Raw genomic sequence first — 22,711 nt, 5'->3', positions numbered from 1 at the left:
ACCACATGTGCTATGGCAATAAGAAGGGTAGTAGGAGAATGGATCCCTGCTTCTCTACTATGTGAGACCCTTGAGATTATAAGTTAATCTCGATTTTACCCTAAGTGACTATTTAGCTATCTACTTGAAATTCTGATCAATGTCTGCTACTTTAGCATGTTTCCTATTGGCTATGGATGATTCGGTCTATGGAGCATAACTAGGAAAGCGATTGATTAGAATGAATGGATTCTAGCAAAAAAGGAAGATTAAGATTAATTTACATCTGTGACATTTATTCACTGGTACCGGTTACATTTTTAGTTCAGTACATAAAATGTAATTGTGAATAATTTGTTTGATTGGAGATGTTGAACATGCTCTTGACATATGGTCAATATGAGGGATTAGAGATGTTCATAATGATGTAAATAATTTAATCTGGGGTAAAGGCAAGCCATTTATGTCTTTGATTCATTCTATGGACATTTATGTCTCTGATTTGTTCTATGGAGCAGCTAAGTAAGGTGTGACAATCTTCTTAGCAATTGAATGCTCACTGTGCTTGGTGCCGCACAAACCATTTTCCCTAATGTATGGAATGAATGTTCTTATTTGGTCTTTATGACTAAATTATGCTCTGGTCTTCGTGACTGGATCCTTATAAAGTCTACGTGACTTATTTGGTCTTTGTGACTAAATTTTGCTCTGGTCTTCGTGACTTGATCCTCATAAAGTCTACGTGACTTATTTAGTCTTTGTGACTAATTTCGCTCTAGTCTTCGTGACATGATCACCTTGTAGTCTATGTGACTGACATGGTCTATTTGACCATATGGATTGACTTGGATGAGTGAGAGATGTTAGACGTTGCATCAGTTGCAACGTCGGGAAGATGAAGGGGTGCCGATCCTTCATCTTCCTCCATTGAAAGCTAGCCATCAAAGCATCGGTTGGTAGCCGATGTTTTGCTAGCTATATAAGATGGCGTCCAAGAGAAATCGTGATCGGTGTGTGGAGCGCATCGGGGAAAAGAGCGAGCGAGCGTTGTGGAGGTGATCAGAGAGCTTTGTGAGGAGATCGGCGAGCAGAGGGAACACCCAGAGGCTGGGATTTGGTTCGTGGAAGAGTTCGAGAAGGTTCCGTGAGGTGATCTTCTCGGTGATAGCAGTAGCGACGTCTCCGGCGGTTCTTCGACGATTTCTTTGGGAGATCAATGTGAGTGATTACCGCTTTATTTAATTGTTGTTTCATGCTCTCAAAACTACCAACAGTTGTTTCATGCTACACAAGTCAAACAAAATGATATAAATCAGTGTGTATCAAGAAACAGTCGGCAACATCCATTCACGCAAGACAAAATTCCATTATACTCAACACAAAAGAGGGAATGATCTTTTCTTCCTTGAGAATTATACCTCCTTGTCACTTGTTTGACCAAACTAACATGCAGTATATAGAGCGAACTATTAAGAAATCAAACTGCAGTATATAGATATTTTCTATATCAATATACTATGGATCATACACCGAACTATTAAGAAATCAAACTGCAGTATATAGATATTTTCTATATCAATATACTATGGATCATACACGAAATACCTTTACAAGCTCTTCATTTCATTCTCAAGCAATCACTAACATGCATATAGATTAACATAGTTGAGCTTGATGAAGCATCATAATTGTCATTCGCGATGATACTTGCAAGCTCCAACAAGATGGAAGTAGGAAACAAAAATTTGTCATCAACAATGAATTTCCAATGTACTTCTGCCACAGTAGTATTATGCTCAAGGAGTCATCAACAAAGTATGTAGTTCAACATAATAAAAATTTAAATGCAATTATAAAAAAATGTTACTATGTTAATACAACGAATAATGCACAGTTAAATATTTTTAAATTCATCATAAGTAAACATATGTGTGTATATATAATATACAAACCTTCCATTTAAGCAAAATAATGTTACTATGTTAATACAAATAAAAGGGAAAAAAATGAGTAATGCGAAAACTTACCACATGTAAGCAACAAGACAATTAGCAGATATTGGCTCCAACTCATAAAAAGGTGTGATGTCTTCAATGCTCACTAGCAGTTCGTACTCATTGTCAAAGAAATCATGATAAAAAACAATTGATATACTTTTTTCGGGGCTGTCCAAAACACGCATAGAGTAACAGTACAATAAATGTAATGACCATGACACATTTGATGGCAAGACCGGATTATTTCTTTTTGCAACACTTTTCTTCCTTTGAGGCTTCTACAAATTACAAATAAAACATGATATAATGAACAAAAAAAAATCCATCAAAGCTCAGGGTGTCTGCCACGCTACATCCAAACTGTTTCATATCTTCTGTCTTGTTACCGTTCCATCTTGACATGGATGATGGGCATATTTTCTCTTTCTTGATTTATGGTTTTAACCATTCCCTTGAACTATTTCCCGTGGCTATATCATTTAACTGAAGTTCATCAAAACAACTAGGACGATTTATTGTTATAAATGATGCTTGCTCCAATTTTCATTCTACAAAACCAGTCAGTCAGTAGGTACTTTGCAATAACTATATGCAGACATTTTTAGAATATTGATACAAATAAGAACTGTTAAATTCTTATCAACTCAAATAAGGTATCATGGATCTAATCTTAACACTACGTGTTGACTAAAATTTACCTCCAGTTGTTCTTGTGGCTGTCTTTGTACCTCAATTTGCATTTGAAGTGCTTCATTTATCTGAATAGGCCTGAAATGGCGCTCTTTTAGTTGTAGATTTTTTATTATTATTATCATCAGATTAAATGAGTGTTGATGTTCTCTTACTTGGGCTGGGGAACAATATTTGTATTGGTAACGGCTGATATATTATTATTACCTTCATCTGTCATTTCTGCTGCTAGCTGACAACCTACAACTGCAGCATTATGTATTAGCTTGCAAGCTCATTATGTTTGATAAATTTGGATTTGCTCTTACCACTCTTAGTACTTCCCATGTTTGCTTGAGGTTGAAGATTTTTGCTGAGTCTGTACTTCTGCAATTCAACAAGAGAAGCATAGTCTTCAAATATAAAAATGAATAAAGAAAAGCTAAGGAAGAAGAATTAAGGAATTAGTTAGTCAGGACCTGAAGATGGCTTTTTAGGTGATACAGTGTCAGTCCAGGAATGCCCATGAGTCTCATGACTGCTTTTGGTGTTGCCTCTGCATTACACTTAAGCAAGTTAGTTTGCTATCATGCAAAGTATGTTGCCTTGGCTCTATATATATTTTTCTTGTATACTTACTGTCTGCTCCGCCAAGTTGATTAACTGCTTCTATGAATTTATCATGGAGTTCAGGTGTCCACTTCAACCTTGGCTTTGCATCAGTCGATAGCACTAGTCCCGATTCGTCTGGAATGCTCCCCCATTGTTGCAATAACAAATGCCTCTCTGGAGGAAATGCTTCCCTAGAAGAAACGACGTTGTTGTGGCCTTGATGATACATCTTCTGCTTGGTAAGAAATAGTATGCACATCAATCATCAAATAGAAGCAAAGATTTCCCTTTTCCTTTTTCTTACCTTATCTATTGTTGCCTTTGTTTCAGGTAATCCTATGCACATCAGATCTTTGAGTAGCTGAAACTTGTCGCTTTAGATTCATCTACTTCGTATTTCTGGAATGCCAGGACATGCACATCTATGATCTATCATTTTCCCAAAGACTCGTCTACTTCTCTTGCAGCTGAAGGATGGTACAAAACTCTTTATAAGCCAACTGCAAAAGAGAATTTGGAATTATTTGAATAAAGCAGTTAAGTCTATCCGATCTTCAGAGAAACCCAAAAAGAGATATTGTCCTTCCTTTAATATGGACCATGTGCTGGAGCTTTAGTTTTCAATTCATGAAGTTAAAGTTTGCACTCATTCTGCAGAAGAAACTTTTTCATGGAACAACTTTAACTAGTCGCATCGCATGTGCAGGAGAATAGATCCATAAATATCCATTCGCTTTCATAAAAGGCCTACTAAAGAAAAAAGAAGCATATACTTGTGAAGAGAATTTTTAAACTTGAAGAGAAAAATAATGGCCTTAGTAATCCATCAAATAATGTTTTCTTTTTTTTGTTCCTTTGTTTTTGTTGTTTAATGGATAGATATGTTTTGATTGCATAGGCAGGTAGGTATGAATATTGGAAGCAGCTGCAAGTAAAGAATGTTTGGATGGTAAAAGATAAATGAAAAGGATGTTTTTTTTTCTTTGCTAAAAGTTGCCGCTAATGGCAGGATCCGTAGATGGAGAGGTCGTCGAACTCACCGAGAAGACGAAGTCGAAGCCTTTCTCCAGCACCAGGCGCAGGAAATCGAGCCGTGCCTACATCATGTCTAAGTATTCGGGCGAGTTGAACACCTTCTCGGCGGAGAAGTCTACCCCCTCGACCTTGAAGTCTAAGTAGTGTCGGTGCACGACGATGCACCGCTCGTATGCCTTGTCGTCCACGACGACGATGACCAGGTGGTTCAGCAGCTCTCTTGTCCCGTTCTCGATGCGGAAGCTCTCCAGGAACACGTCTAGTACAGATCCGGGCGTGGACCAGAACACATTCAAGGAGGTTATTATCACCGCATTGTCCGCAGTAGCAGCCGCTTTTAGGACCCTCTCCAACCTCATTTCCTGGCTTTCCTGTCATCGCAGTATCACCATTTCATCGGAACCCTAAAAAGGTATCTTGCTTTTCTGTGAGGGAAAAAAAATAGAGGCAACACTCACTGTCGCATCCCGCAGAACAACAGGAGTAGAGCTCACCGGTTCATACTGCAGCTCCGGCGAGGGATATAAACTCGGAGGAGGAACGGAAGCCGCCAGCTGCTGCTTCGGGATGACAGGATAAGCATGGATGAAATCGACTCGGCGGAAGGTCGAGGAAACGAAAACCACAGGCGCGGTGGCACGGGAGAGGAGGGTGACCGAAAGGGCGACAATCCCCACAAAGAGCAACGGAGGTGGACGGTCGGTCGACAGGATGGCGTGAAGAGATTGTATGAGGAGAGGGAAAGAAATATGGCTAGGGTCCAGGAACGCTAAGGGGAAAACACGGCGCCGAAAAGATATTCAAGGAGGGAAAGCAAAATTACACGCGAGGAGAAAAAAAGACCAAAGTCAAATTATAACAGTTTTATCTAAACTGTTGTCGTATCCCTTAAAAATGCGCATAAAGACAACGGTTTAGAAAATCATTGTAAAAAGTGTTGTTGATTTAAAATGAAGCCGCTCAATGACAACAGTTTTCACAAAACCGTTGTCTTTTATATTTAATGGGGAGTTCAAAGACAACGGTTTTGTCAAAAACCGTTGTCTTTGATCAAATTCGCAACGATTTCTCTTAAAAACGTTGTCTTTGGGGTGTTGTCTTTTAACATTTTTGTTGTAGTGGATAAAGATAAAAGGGTGACATATGATGTTTGGGGACATAGTGACTTCTTATGTCGAAACTATATCTTCAATGACTTGGACAACATGTTATACAACGTGTATATTCCAATGACAATTGCAAAGGAATTATGGGAATCTCTCAAAAGGAAGTACAAAATAGAATATGTCGGGCTGAAAAAATTTATTGTCAAATTCTTAGACTTCAAGATGATTGATTCCAAAATTGTGACAACTCAAGTCCAAGAGTTGTAGTTAATCTTACATAATCTGCATGCTGAAGGCATGACAATGAATGAGTCCTTTCAAGTTACTATGATAATCGAGAAACTTTCACCTTCATGGAGGGAATTCAAAAATTATATAAAGCATAAGTGAAAGGAGATGATTCTTGAAGATCTGATTGTAAGACTGCAGATTGAAGAAGATAATCACAAGCAATCAAAATCAATAAAAATGCATATATTTACAAAAGCAAATATTATGGAACCGAACACAGCAAGAAAAGAAAGTATCCCAGAAAAGGTCAAAGCCAAGGGAGGGCCAAGAAGTTCCAAGGAGCATGTCACAACTATAGCAAACCGAATCACAAGGCCAAAGACTGTCAATATCCAAAGAAAGCTAGCACTTAAGTGCACATGACTGAAGATAAGTCAATGCTAATAGACTTGTCAAAATTAGACCTGACTGTCATTGTATTTGAAGCCAACTTGGTGGGTAATTCAAGGCAGTAGTGGGTTGATATTGGTGCCACATGACACATTTGCTCTAACAAGGCCTAATTTTTAACTTATTATTAATAGGAGAAAATTAATCATGGGCAATTCTACAATTTCCAACATTGTTGGTCTTAGCAAAGTGGTCTAAAGATGACATCAAGCAAAGAAATGACACTAATTGATGTGCTTCATGTTCCCTACATTCAAAAAAATTTAGTGTCAAGGTCGGCTTTTGACAAAGCTAGATTCAGGTTAGTGTTTGAGTCAAATAAATATGTATTGACAAAAAATGGTCAATTCATAAGCAGAAGGTTAATGGAGAATGACTTATTCAAAATGAATGTAATGGCTATCGCCGTGAATTTAATGGCAATAAAACTATAAATTCTACTTATTTGGTGAAATGTTCCAATTTATGATATGTTAGACTTGGACATGTAAATTATAACACTTTACACTTATAAATTTAAATTTATTGCCAATATTTAATGTTGACCCAATACATAAATGTGAAATATGTGTTGAAATTAAAATGACAAAGTTGTCTTTCCATTCAGTGGAAAGAAGCATGACCCCTCTAGAATTAATTCACAGTGACATGTGTGACTTAAAATTCGTGCAAACTAAAGGAGACAAAAATACTTTATTACTTTCATTGATGATTTCACTAGATATTGTTACATGTATCTATTGAAATGTAAAGATGAAGCTTTAGAAGAATTCAAAAATTATAAGAATAAAGTTGAGAATCAAATTGGTCAATGAATTAAAAGAATTCAAAGTGATTGAGAAGGAGAATATAATGGTCCATTTGATGAATTTTGTGTAGAATCTAGCATTATTCATCAAACGATAGCTCCTTACTCTCCTCAATCAAGTGGGATTGCCTAGTGTAAGAACCGAATTCTTAAGAAAATTATGAATGCTATGTTGATAAGTTTGGACTTACCCCAGAATTTGTATGGGGAAGCTATTTTATCGACAAACCATATTCTTAATAAAATCTCTCACAAAAGGAAAGATAAAACTCCTTATGAGTTTTGGAAGGGTCATAAGCCTTCTTATAAATATTTGAAAGTATAGGGGTGTTTGGCTAAGGTGGTAGTGCCTAAGCAAAAGCAAACCAAAATAGGACCAAAGACAATCGATTACATTTTTATTAGATATTCCAATATAGTAGTGCATATCAATTTTTGGTGCACAAATCAGCAGTCCTTGACATACATGTTGGAACAATAATTGAATTAAGGAATGTTGTATTTTTTGAAGATATTCCTTGCAAAGATAGGAAAGAGGAAAGTTCAAATAAAAGAACTTATGAAACTGTAAGTAAAGATAATCTTGGAAATATGAAGAACTAAGACGCAATAAGAGAGCCAGTATAGTAAATTTATTTGGTCATGATTTCATGACTTATATGTTGAAAAATGAACCATGGACAATAAGAGAAGTATTATTAAGTCCCAAGGCTCCCTTTTGGAATGAAGCCATGAATAATGAAATACATTCCATCATGTAAAATCATACTTGGGAATTAGTGGATATTCCACTTGGAATCAAACATTTAGGATGTAAATGGATCCTTAAGAAGAAATATAAGGTTGATGAAATTATTGAAAAATACAAGGCAAGACTAGTGGAAAAGAGATTCAAACAAAAGGAAGGTCTTGACTTCTTTGATATATATTCACTAGTAACAAGGATTACATCCATTCGAGTAATTATTGCTATTGTTACAATACATAACCTTGAGATACATTAAATGGATATGAAAATAGCCTTTCTAAATGGTGAATTAGAAGAAGAAATATATATGGAGCAACCTAAAGGGTTTGTGGCTCCAAGATAAGAAAATAAGGTGTGTAGACTCATGAAGTCACTATATGAGCTAAAATAAGCACCGAAATAGTGGCATGAGAAATTTGACAAACTATGATGTTAAATGGATTTAAAATAAACGAGTGTGATAAATGCATATCTATCAAAGGCACACATTACTCATTTGTCATTATTTGTCTATATGTAAACAATATACTCATCATGGGTAGTAATCATGATATAATTGTTGATACAGTCTGACCTGGGTGTTGTTTTGATGTTGACACGAATTTAAGTTTGTATCAGATGTTAATTAAACTTGGTTTGATTAATGATCAAGGTTGATCAAGTGGAAGGGAAAAGTCCAAGTTGGAAACTTGGCACGCGAAGTCAGAGAGGGCTCGGTACCTCATTCTCCGGACTAGGTCGGAGAGGGCTCGGTAGCTCGTTCTCTGGACCGGACGAAGTCGAAGAGGGCTCGGTAGCTCGTTCTCTGGACCTGACGAAGTCGGAGAGGGCTCGGTAGCTTGTTCTCCGGATTAGGTCAGAGAGGGACCTAAGTGGGCATTCCATGGTACATTGGATCGGTCGGCAGACTGATCCAGTGATACATAAGACAGTGGATCGATCGGCAGACCGATCCAGTGAAACTAAGTTTCCATGGATCGGTCTGGTGACCGATCAGGAAACACTCAGTAGCACACTGAGTGTAATCTGATCGGTCTGTAGATCGATCAGGAAACACTCAGTAGCACACTGAGTGTAATCTGATCGGTCTGTAGACCGATCAGGAAACACTCAGTAGCACACTGAGTGTAATCTGATCGGTCTTGGAGATCGATCAGGAGATGGTATTGCGGAGAGAAGAAGGCAGGGGATCGGTCGTGGAGACCGATCCACCTGCAGTCTGATCGGTCTCCACGACCGATCAGACAAGCTGCGGACCGATCAGGATATGTCCTTATCGGTCCATGGATCGGTCTGGTGACCGATCCACACACAATCAGATTTGTTCGCTGTTTCTGCGATTCTTCCACTGCATTTGATCTGCCTGATTCATGTGATATAACCCTCTGTGCTGTTAGCTTTTGAGTTTGCAGGATCACAGGTATCATTCCAAGCCTAATTTCAAATTAAGTCCATAAGAGGAATACGACAAATGGCCTTTCTGCTGTGATTCGCGGCGCATGGTGCATTTGAAGCATCAACGGCTACTGGTGTGATCTGGCTGCGATCCGCTTGACTCCTGGTGATTGGTTCGAGTTCAGAAGACACCAGTGAAGACTGTGATTTCATTGGTGTGAGTTCAGAGAACCAGGTAAGGAGGAAGAGGGATTGGCTGCAGCGATGATCCTGTGCAGTTTGACCACGATCCGTGACAGCAGAGAACAGGGGCTTAAGAAGCAGTAAAAAGCGAGAGGAAAGAACAACAAGAAAGCAAAAAAAAAAAAGTGGAAAAAGAAAACAAAACGTTCTGTTGATCGTTGAGGTGTGCTAAGTTCTTGAGCTCTCGGGTGAGAAACTGCTATCTGTGAGTTCTCTGTTTCCACTGATCCTCGCGTGGTTGTAAGCGTTAGTTCATTCTTCTTTGCCACCGAGCTCTGTAAGTCTTGTGCTTTAACATATATATTTCTTGAGACTTTGTGGAGAGGTTACTCCACCGAGAAGGAGGATCTTTAGCCGGAATTTATCCGGGGTGCGATCTACCGAAGATCAGGGGTCGTCCACCTTATGGACACGCCGAGGAGTAGGGGCAAGTTATCCCCGAATCTCATAAATCCGTGTGTTAGTGTGCTTGTTTCCTCTTTGTTTTAGTTTCCTAATTCCGCTGTGCTAACAAGTTTCTTTGTAGAAATTTGTGTTTAAGTTTTTAAGAAGCTATTCACCCCCCCCTCTAGCCATCTAAGATCCCAACAAGTGGTATCAGATCCTGGTGCTCTTTATCTGGCTAACATCCTAAGGAGCAAGAAGATGGCCATGAAGGAAGGATTCAGCACCAACAGACCACCCTTCTTCGATGGAGCAGATTTCCAGTATTGGAAGAGCCGCATGGAGTATTACCTCAAGACTGATATCTCCATGTGGTTCTCGGTCAAGGAAGGATTCACACCACCGAAGGACGAAGAAGGTAAGGAACTCGATTCATCAAGGTGGTCTACCGAACAAACTCGTAAAGGGCAAGCCGATGCCAAGGCGGTAGTCACCTTACAATGTGGGATTGCCAAGGACCAACTCGTCAAGGTAGGTCCATTCTCGAGTGCAAAAGATTTATGGAACAAGCTTATCGAGCTCCAAGAAGGAACTCGAGATTCTCGGATAGCCAAGAGGGACCTATTCTTGAATCAACTACAAAATCTCACCATGAAGGAAAACGAAACGGTAAGTGAACTACATGGGAGGTTCAAGGAAATCATCAATGGTCTACATTCCGTAGATGAACGCGTGGAGAATCGCGATCTAGTAAGGTACGCTCTTAAATCCTTTCCAAGGAATGCCTTGTGGTCATCTATGGTAGATGCCTACAAGGTTTCCAAGGATCTTTCCATTGTTAAATTAGACGAATTCTTTTGTGAAATGGAACTTCATGAACTTGCTAACAAAGGTCAAAGAGAGAAAGGTATTGCCTTAGTTGCAAGACCAAAGAACAAGGATGGAAGAAGAAAGAGGGAAAAGAAGAAGGAGAAAGAGATTTCTTCATCTACATCCTCCTCCGAGTCTGATGATGAAGGCGGATCATCATCAAGCGAGATGGCCAACTTCGTGAGGAGAATTATGAGAAGAAGCCGAAGATACAAAGGAAAAGGTAAACCTAATGATCAAAATATCGATAAGACTAATGTTACATGTTATGAGTGTAGCAAGAAAGGCCACTACCGGAGTGAGTGTCCAAAACTCAAGAAGGAGGAACGGGCCAAAAAGAAGGAGGAAAGAGCCAAGAAGAAGAAAGCTCTCAAGGCCACTTGGGATGAATCTTCCTCAAGCTCATCGGAGGAGGAAGAGAAGAAGGAGAAGAGTACTCGGCAATTGGCACTCATGGCAAGGGAGGAATCCGATTCCGGGAGTGATGGGGACGCAAGCACTTCAGCCGCGGCTTCATCATCTTCGGATGATGAAGAGGTAACCTCTTCTCACTTAGAAAAATGCTATAAGACTATTACACATTTGTCTACCTTGCTTAAAAAATCAAAAACAGAAAATAAATCATTAAAAGAAGAAGTAGAAAACTTGAGGGCCCTTAGGGAAGATGAGGTTGATGACCTACATCTAGAGGTCCTTGAGGATGAGAACAAGGCCTTGAAGGGTGAGGTTGAGAAACTCAAGAAAATGCTTGAAAAATTCTCAACTAGCTCTAAGACCCTAGACATGATTCTAAATGCCCAAAGGGCGGTCTACAACAAGGCTGGATTAGGATACCAACCTAAGGAGTCTAGCTTTATTTCTTTAGTGTCAAGAACCCAATTTCATAGATCGCATGTTTCTAGGGTTCATGAGACTATGAAGAAGGTAACAAAGGCATGGGTGCCTAAGTCTTTCATTGTAGATGCATTAGGTCCCAAGATTTGGGTACCTAAAACATCTATCTTTCGTGTTTTGTAGGCATTGGTAAAGGGGGAGCGTCTATCAACTTGGTTTGTTGATAGTGGATGCTCCAAGCACATGACCGGGGACAAGTCACTATTTTCTACCATTCAAAACAAAAATAGAGGTAATGTGTCATTTGGTAACAATGGTAGTCTTAAGGTTATAGGAGTTGGAGACATTCATATATCCGAAGGCCTCCAAATCAAGAATGTCCTTCTAGTCAAGGGGATGACTTTTAATCTCCTAAGTGTCAGTCAATTGTGCGATACGGGTTACACAATTGAGTTTCATTCAAGTCAATGTCTGGTCAAACACATTGACACACTTGACACGGTACTAGTAGGCACAAGAGTAGATAACATTTATCAAATTTCTTTTAAAAGTGCTACTAATGCCTCTGCTAAGTGTTTCATGTCAAAAGAAGAAGAATCATGGCTTTGGCATAGGAGGTTGGCTCATGTGAACATGAAGAATATTAGAAAGCTGGCCAACAAAGGATTAGTGCGAGCCTTACCAAGCATCAAGTACCAAAAGATAAAACTATGTGATGCATGTCAAAAGGGTAAGCAAACAAAAGCAACTCATAAAGGTAAAAGCGTTGTAAGTACCTCTACTGTTTTAGATTTACTGCATATGGACTTGTTTGATTGTAGTAGTGTCATTTCTTTGAATGGTAGTAGATATTGCTTAGTGATTATTGATGATTTTACTAGATATACATGGACTTTCTTTTTGAAAAATAAGGATCAAACCATAGATATTTTTATTTCTTTTTGTAGAAGAACTGAAAATGAAAAATCAACAACAATTAAAACAATTAGAAGTGATCATGGTGGAGAATTTCAAAACCATAGATTTTTAGAGTTTTGTCAAGAAAAAGGATATAGGCATGAGTTCTCTACTCCAAGGACCCCACAGCAAAATGGGGTTGTGGAGAGAAAGAGCCGAGCTTTGCAAGAGGCTGCACGAAGCATGCTCAATGAGTACTCACTACCGAGCTACTTGAAGCTGTGAATACAGCTTGCTATGTGCAAAACCGAGTCCTGATACATAGGTTTTTAGGAAAAACTCCTCATGAACTTTGGTTTGGGAAACCCCCTACAATTAAACATCTTAGGGTGTTTGGTTGTAAGGTGTTTATCTTGAACACCAAGGATCATCTTGGAAAGTTCACGGCTAAGGCTGATGAAGGGATACTGGTCGGGTACTCTCTCTTCAGCAAAGCCTATCGAGTCTACAACAATAGGACTAAATTGATTGAAGAGTCCTCAGATGTAGCATTTGAAGAAATCCCTAAATCGAATGATCAATCAAGGGATGTAGGAGAAATTCAACTTGAACTTAGAAATCTAAGTTTGAATGATCAAAATGAAGAAAGAGTCGAGGTTGACTCTGATGACGATGAGCAAAGGCAACAAAGGGCTCAGGCTGATCATTTGCCTGATACTGAGTCTCTGCCTGTGCCTAGTGAGACCATTCATGAGGCACCGCCAACACCAAGGCAATCTAGGATAGCCTCTAGTCATCCCCAAGACCAGATTGTGGGAGACATCCAACAAGGGGTTAGGACTAGATCATTCTTTAGAAATGAGTCTAATGAGGTCGCCTTGATCTCAGAAATTGAACCAAAAATAGTTGATGAGGCATTGCACGATCCTGACTGGATCATAGCTATGCAAGATGAGTTAGGTCAATTTGAAAGGAGCCAAGTGTGGGACTTAGTTCCTAGACCTAAGAAGATCACCATTATTGGAACTAAATGGGTCTTCAAAAATAAGTTAAACCAAAAGGGAGAAGTCGTAAGAAACAAGGCGAGACTTGTAGCCAAGGGCTATAGTCAAGTCGAAGGCCTCGATTATGATGAGACTTATGCTCCCGTGGCACGATTAGAGTCCATTCGTTTAATGCTAGCTTTTGCTGCACATAGAGGTTTCAAGCTCTATCAAATGGACGTTAAATCGGCCTTCTTAAATGGATTCATCAAAGAAGAGGTCTATGTTGAACAACCACCAGGGTTTGTGAATACCGAAGCTCCAAACCACGTGTACAAGTTCAAGAAAGCTCTTTATGGGCTTAAACAAGCACCTCGAGCTTGGTATGAAAGGTTGTCAACTTACCTACTAGAAAAGGGTTTTGTGAGAGGTCAAATAGATCCAACACTATTTCTGCGTAGAGATGGTGAAAATATTTTTGTAGCTCAAGTGTATGTCGATGACATAATTTGTGGCTCAAATAACAAGGGCTATTTGAATGAATTTATTTCTCACATGGAAAGTGAGTTTGAGATGAGTCTAGTAGGAGAATTGACATTCTTCCTTGGACTTGAAATCAAACAAACTCGAGATGGAATTTATGTCCATCAGACGAAATACATTCAAGAGATGCTCAAAAAATTCAAAATGAGTGACTCTAATGAAGTATCCACTCCAATGACGACAAACACTCGTCTTGACAATGATGAGAGTGGGAAACCAGTTGATCTAACGCAATATAGAAGCATGATCGGTAGTCTTCTATATCTCACAGCTAGTCGACCGGACATACTTTTTGCTGTGGGCATGTGCGCTAGATATCAAGTTTGTGCCAAGGAATCTCATTTAACTGCAGTTAAGAGAATTCTAAGATATCTCAAGGGCACAATTAGAGTAGGACTGTGGTACCCTCGTACGGAGTCTTTTGATTTGATAGGCTATACCGATTCCGATTATGCTGGATGCAAATTGGATCGGAAAAGCACTAGTGGGGGTTGCCAATTTTTAGGTTCATCGTTGATTAGTTGGTCAAGTCGAAAGCAACATTGTGTTGCTCTCTCCACGACCGAGGCTGAATACATTGCCATGGGAGAGAGTGTATCACAATTGTTGTGGATGATTCACACTCTAGAAGATTATGGACTTTCATATAAAGGAGTGCAAGTGTTGTGTGACAACATTAGCACAATAAACCTAACGAAAAATCCAGTCCATCATTCAAGGACCAAACACATTGAAGTGCGTCATCACTTCATTAGAGATCACGTAGCTAGGGGAGACATTGCACTCACATATGTTGAGTCAAAGTCAAACTTAGCCGACATTTTCACCAAACCCCTTCCGGAAAATGAATTTAGTCATTTAAGGAGAGAATTGGGGATGTGTTTGGCTCAATAGGCCATTAGGATTTCATCATGATCAATAAGGACAACTACAACTACAAGAGAAATTGGAAAATTAATTTGGGCAACTTGGGGACATCTCACACAAACGATAAGGTTTAACAAATTATTTTTGTTTGCTAAATATGGGGTGAGATGCTAGGATCAACTAAATTATTCAAAATGTATCATGCATCCCTTGAATAATTAGGTTGAAGAGACATAAATTGAGTATGGGGAAGGCCATTACATAATTCATGTGTATTTGGCTCCTAGATCTTACTCATATATTCCAACCAAGGAATCTTGGTTGGACCTGTGTCTAGAAATCATCTAACCTTGTTCATGTGTTGATTGATACCCTTGATTGATACCTTCCTGATTTTGATTGAAAATAGGACAAGTTGGTGAAGAAATTTTGACATATTTTGACAAACTTGTAACTACTCATAGCAAGGATATATTTTGAACCGATAGCCTGAGTCAGATTTATTACCTTGGTTTCAGCAAACAAACAAAAAAACTTCTCTGGTTTTGAAACTTTGAGATTCAACACATTTGTTATGAAGTGTCTGAAACTTTCGAGCCCTAAATAATTCCAAATCATTATAGCTCATCATTAGGAAATATTCATTAGTATCACTGAATATAATCTGTGGGCTCTTCAGATCCTAGGTTCTGAACTTGGAAGTTGTTGAACCAAGTTTCAGAGCTTTTGATACGAATTTCAGAGACTGAAATCACTGATTATCAGACACTGATCAGTCCAGGGACCGATCAGGATGATATCTGATCAGTCTCTACGATCGATCAGGAGAGTTCCACCTCTCTGTTCGATATCTGATCGGTCTGCAGACCGATCAGGGGTTCAGGCACGTATCACTAGTTACTGATCGACCTCTGATCCACCTCTGATCGGTCCAGGGCCCGATCAGGAGGCTCCCTGATCGGTCTCCACGACCGATCAGGACACTCCCTGACCGATCAGGACGTTCCCTGATCGGTCAGGATTTCTCCTGTTCGGACAGCCGTCCGATCTTATGATCTGATCACCCTCTTTAACTTCCCCCAATCCTTCGTCCTCTCATTTCACGCCGAAAACCCTAGCCGAACCACTCCTCAGTCCCGACTCTTCTCTCCATCTTCTCCGAAAGCCTCAAATGGCGCCCAGGTAACTTCCTTTCTCCCCGAAATCTGTTCATTTTTGGCATTTTCATTTTCTTTTCACAATGTATCTCTGTGTGTTGTCTCGGTTCTCGATTCTGTGGCTCCCGTGGACTCCCATTTGCCCCGACCATGTCCCATTTTTGACCTATTTAGGAAGAAATCAGCCGGTGAGGGTACGTCTAAGTCATCTGCTGAGAAATCCAAGTCCCAGGCACCCTCCCGACCTCAACCTTCCTCTTCTTCGAGATTCCCGAACCGACAGTTTGAACAAATGTTTCAACAGAGGACATTCAAGCTACTCCCATGTCGATCTGTGGATCGAAAGTACATGGATGAGTTTTGTCCCTCTGTATCCGAAACCCTGGCATATTACAAACTTGACTCGTTAGTCTACTTAGAAAGGGACATCAACTATGACCTAGTATCTGAATTCTACAACAATCTTCATCAGACCAGTGATGGTGCTTATAGAACCAGAGTCGCTAAGAGAACTATCGATTTCTCCGTCGTAGAATTCTTTGGGTATCTAGGTTGCCGAATGTGTTCAGGAGATCCTTTTCCCATTTATCCTGATTTACCCGATCCTTTACCTCCTCCATTTGATGTCTCACCTGATTCCATCTATGAGTACTTCTTCGGTCATCCTAGACCAGGTGGACTGGATGAGTTGGATATTGATTTTCCCACCTTTGCCGCCCTACGACTATCTGCCCCTGACTATATTCTTTTTAAGATAGTCACAAACTGTCTTCTTCCAATCACATCCAAACCTCTAGTAGAGATCCGACCCTATCATTGTTTGATGCTTTATGGGTTGCGTCGGCGTCTCGACTTTGACATTATGTCCAGCATCTATTCTTCGATCATCTCATATACTCAGCCTAGCAGCTCCACTATTTATGTTCCTTATGGGCATATAATTACAGATTGGCTCAAGACTCTTCTGATTAATGGGTCTAAGGGTAGGATAGTGAAGATGGTCAGACATGATTGCAGACTTGGGAAACGGGCATTTTCCAAGTCCGGTATCTTGGGACAGAATGGGGCTGTTCGGTGGAAGGATGGGAGAGGTCTGGGAGAGTTACCATGGGCACTTCCTCAACAGGTTGCTGCTCCTCCTCCTGCTGCTGATGAGGCCGATCCTGATCTGCGCTGGCAAATCGCTGAGCTAGAGAGCCGCTTCGATCAGCACGATGAGCTGCTGTCTGCTGAGCTCCATGGACTGCGTGTTCGGATCGACCAGCGCTACGATAACTTACGCAGTCAGCAGTTGGTGATGACCAACTACCCACCTCCGCAGCATTTCTCGGGTCATCCACCTTCGAGCTCCAGCATGCCGCCTCAGGGTTACATGCCTCCAGCAGATGATGATGATGTTCCTCGTTGTGAGGATATTGATTGATACATTCTGTGTGTCACTTTGTCTGTCTGTGTTTTGGATGCTATTTGTTGGATATCTTTGTCTGACCTGGATACTTATGCTACTCATATATTTTTGCTATTCATTTGTCTATTTCTTGCTTTTCCTTATGCTTCAGTTCATATTAATATGCTGTTCCTATGCCATGACTTGATTGTATCTTATCTCTTTCTTACTGTCATATAATACACTTAGAGGGAACTCTAGGTGCATTAAGAAAAAGACAGTATGGGTTAAGGGGGAGTCTTTTGAGTCTTATCACCCCATTCACACCTTTTCGGTGTTTGACAAAGGGGGAGAAGATATCTAAGTTTAGAGATGTATGAAGGTTTGATTTTAGGGGAGAAGATAACGGGGAGGATCTTGATTCCCGTTATTGACTTCCTTACATCGTGGTGTATTCATCTTAGGGGGAGGATCTTGATTCCCCTAAAATTATGAAAAAAAAAGAAAAAAATATTTCTGATATAAACTTAAATCGTGTTGTCAAACAACAAAAAGGGGGAGATTGTTGATACAGTCTGACCTGGCTGTTGTTTTGATGTTGACACGGATTTAAGTTTGTATCAGATGTTAATTAAACTCGGTTTGATTAATGATCAAGGTTGATCAAGTGGAAGGGAAAAGTCCAAGTTGGAAACTTGGCACGCGAAGTCGGAGAGGGCTCGGTAGCTCGTTCTCCGGACTAGGTCGGAGAGGGCTCGGTAGCTCGTTCTCCGGACCGGACGAAGTCGGAGAGGGCTCGGTAGCTCGTTCTCTGGACCTGACGAAGTCGGAGAGGGCTCGGTAGCTTGTTCTCCGGATTAGATCAGAGAGGGACCTAAGTGGACATTCCATGGTACATTGGATCGGTCCGCAGACCGATCCAGTGATACATAAGACAGTGGATCGGTCGGCAGACCGATCCAGTGAAACTAAGTTTCCATGGATCGGTCTGGTGACCGATCAGGAAACACTCAGTAGCACACTGAGTGTAATCTGATCGGTCTGTAGATCGATCAGGAAACACTCAGTAGCACACTGAGTATAATCTGATCGGTCTGTAGACCGATCAGGAAACACTCAGTAGCACACTGAGTGTAATCTGATCGGTCTTGGAGATCGATCAGGAGATGGTATTGCGGAGAGAAGAAGGCAGGGGATCGGTCGTGGAGACCAATCCACCTGCAGTCTGATCGGTCTCCACGACCGATCAGACAAGCTGCGGACCGATCAGGATATGTCCTTATCGGTCCATGGATCGGTCTGGTGACCGATCCACACACAATCAGATTTGTTCGCTGTTTCTGCGATTCTTCCACTGCATTTGATCTGCCTGATTCATGTGATATAACCCTCGGTGCTGTTAGCTTTTGAGTTTGCAGGATCACAGGTATCATTCCAAGCCTAATTTCAAATTAAGTCCATAAGAGGAATACGACAAATGGCCTTTCTGCTGTGATTCGCGGCGCATGGTGCATTTGAAGCATCAACGGCTACTGGTGTGATCTGGCTGCGATCCGCTTGACTCCTGGTGATTGGTTCGAGCTTAGAAGACACCAGTGAAGACTGTGATTTCATTGGTGTGAGTTCAGAGAACCAGGTAAGGAGGAAGAGGGATTGGCTGCAGCGATGATCCTGTGCAGTTTGACCACGATCCGTGACAGCAGAGAACAGGGGCTTAAGAAGCAGTAAAAAGCGAGAGGAAAGAACAACAAGAAAGCAAAAAAAAAAAGTGGAAAAAGAAAACAAAACGTTCTGTTGATCGTTGAGGTGTACTAAGTTCTTAAGCTCTCGGGTGAGAAACTGCTATCTGTGAGTTCTCTGTTTCCACTGATCCTCGCGTGGTTGTAAGCGTTAGTTCATTCTTCTGTGCCACCGAGCTCTGTAAGTCTTGTGCTTTAACATATATATTTCTTGAGACTTTGTGGAGAGGTTACTCCACCGAGAAGGAGGATCTTTAGCCGGAATTTATCCGGGGTGCGATCTACCGAAGATCAGGGGTCATCCGCCTTACGGACATGCCGAGGAGTAGGGGCAAGTTATCCCCGAACCTCGTAAATCTGTGTGTTAGTGTGCTTGTTTCCTCTTTGTTTTAGTTTCCTAATTCCGTTGTGCTAACAAGTTTCTTTGTAGAAATTTGTGTTTAAGTTTTTAAGAGGCTATTCACCCCCCCCTCTAGCCATCTAAGATCCCAACAATAATCATGACTAAGAAGATGTTGACTAAAACCTTTGATATGAAAGATATGAGTATAGTAGACATCATACTTGGAATTAAGATTGATAAAACATTAGATAGAATTATCCTTTCACTATCTCATTATATTGAGACAGTACTAAGAAAATTTAATATATATAATCTTTCTCCTGTAAAAGCATCGATAGACTTAAACTTGCACTTAGCTAAGAACCATGGTGAACCTGTATCCCAATTGGAATATTCAAGGATAATTGGCAGTTTGATGTATATCACTAACTGTACACGTCCGGATATTGCCTATGTGGTCAATAAATTATGTAGATTTACAAGTAATCCAAATGATGACCATTGGAAGGCATTAATAAGGGTTCTTAAATATTTAAAATATACCTTAAAGTATGAATTACATTATACGAGATATCCAATGGTACTAAAATGCTATTGTGATGCAAAGTGGATATCTGATACAAAAGACTCTAAATCCACCAGTGGATATGTATTTACCATTGGTGGTGGAGTAGTATCATGGAAATCCATGAAACAAACCTGCATAGCTCAATCAACTATGAAATTTGAGGCTATAGCCTTAGATAAAACCACAAAAGAAGCTGAATGGCTTCGTGACCTCTTAAAAGATATCTCATGTTGGAAAATATTGTTGGATTTTTCGGGCCGCGAAAATCGCTTTTTCGCGTCTTGGAAACCTCGAAACTCCCTAGCCAACGGATCCGTGCGAAGAGTATAGTACAAAAATTTTACATGTACGAGTTTACTAACTAGATCTACTCTTAGATCTATATGTTTAGAAAATTACCCTTGATGCGTGCCCTTTTCGAATCTCGCTCGTCCAAGGAAGTGCCGGATCTCAAGATTGTCAACGTAGACAATCCTCTAGAAGTATCCACACGAACAAGATGTGTTCTCTAACACACAAGGATGGAGAAGAGAACACCACAAGTGTGCTAGCACTTCTTGATGCTCTCGGATGGGATTGGAAGAAGAAGAAAGGAAAAGAAGAGAACACACTCCTCTAAAAAAATCTCTATGTGACTTTCACTAACCTTTTTTCTTGGATTAGACTCACTCTCCTTTCTTCTCCCTTGCTTGAAACCCACGACCAAGAGAAGAGAAGGAGCAAAAAGAGAGCTTGAGGAAGAAGATGATGTGAATGTGAGTGAATGAAAAATTCATTCTCATTCAAAACCAAAAAGGTAACCCCCATTCTCATTAAATGTGGCAATTAAAGAGAATAGATTTGTAACCCCCATGAGGTGACACACTTTGATGATGTGGCACATCATCATTAGTCCTCCTAATGCCAAATCACTAATGATGTGGCAAATAGTCAAGTCAAACTTGACTCTTCCTCTTCCTCTCAAGTCAAGTCAAACTTGACTTAATCTCTCTCATGGTTGATCTAATCCAACCATTTAATTCAAGCCAATTTAATATAATGAATTTAATTCATTTAATTAAATTGATTCAATGAGTCATAATCTAAATTAGACTCATTGAACACATGAATCAACTTGAGTCCAACTCAATTAGCCCAATTAGGATTACTCTTAATCCAATTTGATTCATCACATGAATCTAATCCTCTTGGTTCATCATATGAACCTAATCTCCATCCACTTGTTCTTTGTGTGTGACCCAATAGGTTCTTGTAACGTTGGCAATGCCCCTAAACCCATTTAGGACCATAAGTAATGAGCGGTATCTAGCAATACATCATTACTACCCAAGTTACAAGAATGTTGAGATCCAACATCACCTCGTGACTACTAATTGTGACTCTTCACAATATATGACAAGTGTCCTTCTATCCTAGACATCTAGATTGATCAATGTGAGGCATAGACCGTGTCATCCTCTGACCAATCTAAATCTTGAACTCCAAGTAGACTCACTAAATCAAATGAGTTCAATATCTCATATTGACTCATTTCGGCATGGCCATGCACTTCGTGGTCTCACTCTATCAAGAATATTGATGTTTCTCCCATCATATAGGAGGGATAAATTCCATCTACATCACTCACATCCCTCCGCATAATTTGTTACATACCCAGTAATCGCCTTTATAGTCCACCCAGTTACGGGTGACTTTTGACGAAACCAAAGTACATAACTCCTTATGTAGGGAACCATGGTGACTTCAGGTCTAAGGACTAGTAGTCATACTAATAGCCACATGAGAAAGTATATGACACTCATATAACGATCCATAATACTTTCTCATGGCGGGTCATTCAGTATACATTCTCTAATGCATACCCATGTGTCAACTTGATATCTCTATATCCATGACTTGTGAGATCAAGTCATCGAGTTGACCTACATGCTAGTCTTATTGCATTAACATTGTCCTTGAATGTTAATACTTGACTAGGAATGATTAAGAGTAGTGTTCCCTATATCATCTCACTATCGATTCAACCAATCGATTGATATAGGTAAGAACCTTCTACTCAAGGACGTTATTATACTTAGTTTATTTGGCACCAATACAAGTAAGTATAATAACCAAAAATCAAATGCCTTTATTTATATAGAATATGATACAACAAGTCCATAATACAATCATCAAATGATTTGCTCTAGGGCTCTAGCTAACAAAAATTAGTGCCTGTCGTGATGATACATTGTGATAATCATCGGCAATTACAAGAGTACAAAATAGCTTGTATAATGATAAGTCACGACATATTTGTCGATAACATAATACCATTTGACAATTGATCTCTAATGGAGTTATCTATGTTGATTATATCAAATTGAAAGATAACTTAGAGGATCCATTTACAAAAGATTTGAATAGAGATCAAATATACTGCACATCAAGACGAATGAGATTAGAAATATACAAATAAGAACATTCATAGTAGTAACCCAACCTTGTTGATTGGAGATCCCAAGATCTTAGTTCAATGGGACAATGAAATTATGAAAGTTCACGTGAGCACTTGGACTAGTTCCCCTCTCATTCTTAGAATGGAAAAGTGCTACCTATGATATGTAGTAAGGTTAAGTTATAAAGTTTTAATGATTCCTATACTTGAAAAAGTAGAGAATGGTAGGATACTCTTTATAGGAGATCACCTATATAAGTATGAAGACGGATTGTTTCAATGAAATACTTATGAATCCAAGATGTTGTTCCAAAACAGACAAAACAGTGAGAACTATAAAGAAGTGAGAAATGTTATTGTGCATGTATCATTGTCTTGGTTTACACAAATGGTTGAGTAGTTCAAGATATTATGTTCACTAAGCAACCT

General features: G+C 39.8%; 1 protein-coding gene across 3 annotated transcripts; it reads right to left on the bottom strand.

Annotated features, from left to right (window-relative positions):
* Positions 1-2,136: 2,136 nt before the first annotated feature.
* On the bottom strand, positions 2,137-3,731 carry LOC122024432 (myb-related protein 2-like). 3 transcript variants are annotated; one of them, XM_042583060.1, is made up of 7 exons: positions 3,562-3,731; positions 3,285-3,489; positions 3,125-3,201; positions 2,975-3,032; positions 2,822-2,912; positions 2,675-2,744; positions 2,141-2,524 (listed from the first exon to the last, which is right to left on the bottom strand). In XM_042583060.1, the coding sequence occupies exons 1-7, from the start codon at positions 3,601-3,603 to the stop codon at positions 2,495-2,497; spliced, it is 573 nt and encodes a 190-aa protein (XP_042438994.1). In that variant the 5' UTR covers positions 3,604-3,731; the 3' UTR covers positions 2,141-2,494. The 3 variants fall into 3 exon arrangements, with proteins under 3 accessions (XP_042438993.1, XP_042438995.1, XP_042438994.1); XM_042583059.1 differs by having other exon boundaries at positions 2,137-2,744; XM_042583061.1 differs by having other exon boundaries at positions 2,137-2,734; positions 3,562-3,729.
* Positions 3,732-22,711: the final 18,980 nt, after the last annotated feature.

The sequence above is a fragment of the Zingiber officinale genome, chromosome 9B, assembly GCF_018446385.1.
Source record: "Zingiber officinale cultivar Zhangliang chromosome 9B, Zo_v1.1, whole genome shotgun sequence".
Taxonomy (NCBI): Eukaryota; Viridiplantae; Streptophyta; class Magnoliopsida; order Zingiberales; family Zingiberaceae; genus Zingiber; species Zingiber officinale.
This window is presented reverse-complemented; position numbering and strand designations above follow the sequence as displayed.

Bases quoted from the DNA above. Each gene is read 5' to 3' on its own strand.
- LOC122024432 (XM_042583059.1), bottom strand. From the start codon at position 3,603: ATGTGCATAGGATTACCTGAAACAAAGGCAACAATAGATAAG. The intron at 3,033-3,124 runs GTCCTGACTAAC...GTTGAATTGCAG, and splicing joins ACCTAAAAAGCCATCTTCAG to AAGTACAGACTCAGCAAAAA. The intron at 2,745-2,821 runs GTAAGAGAACAT...GCGCCATTTCAG, and splicing joins AATATTGTTCCCCAGCCCAA to GCCTATTCAGATAAATGAAG.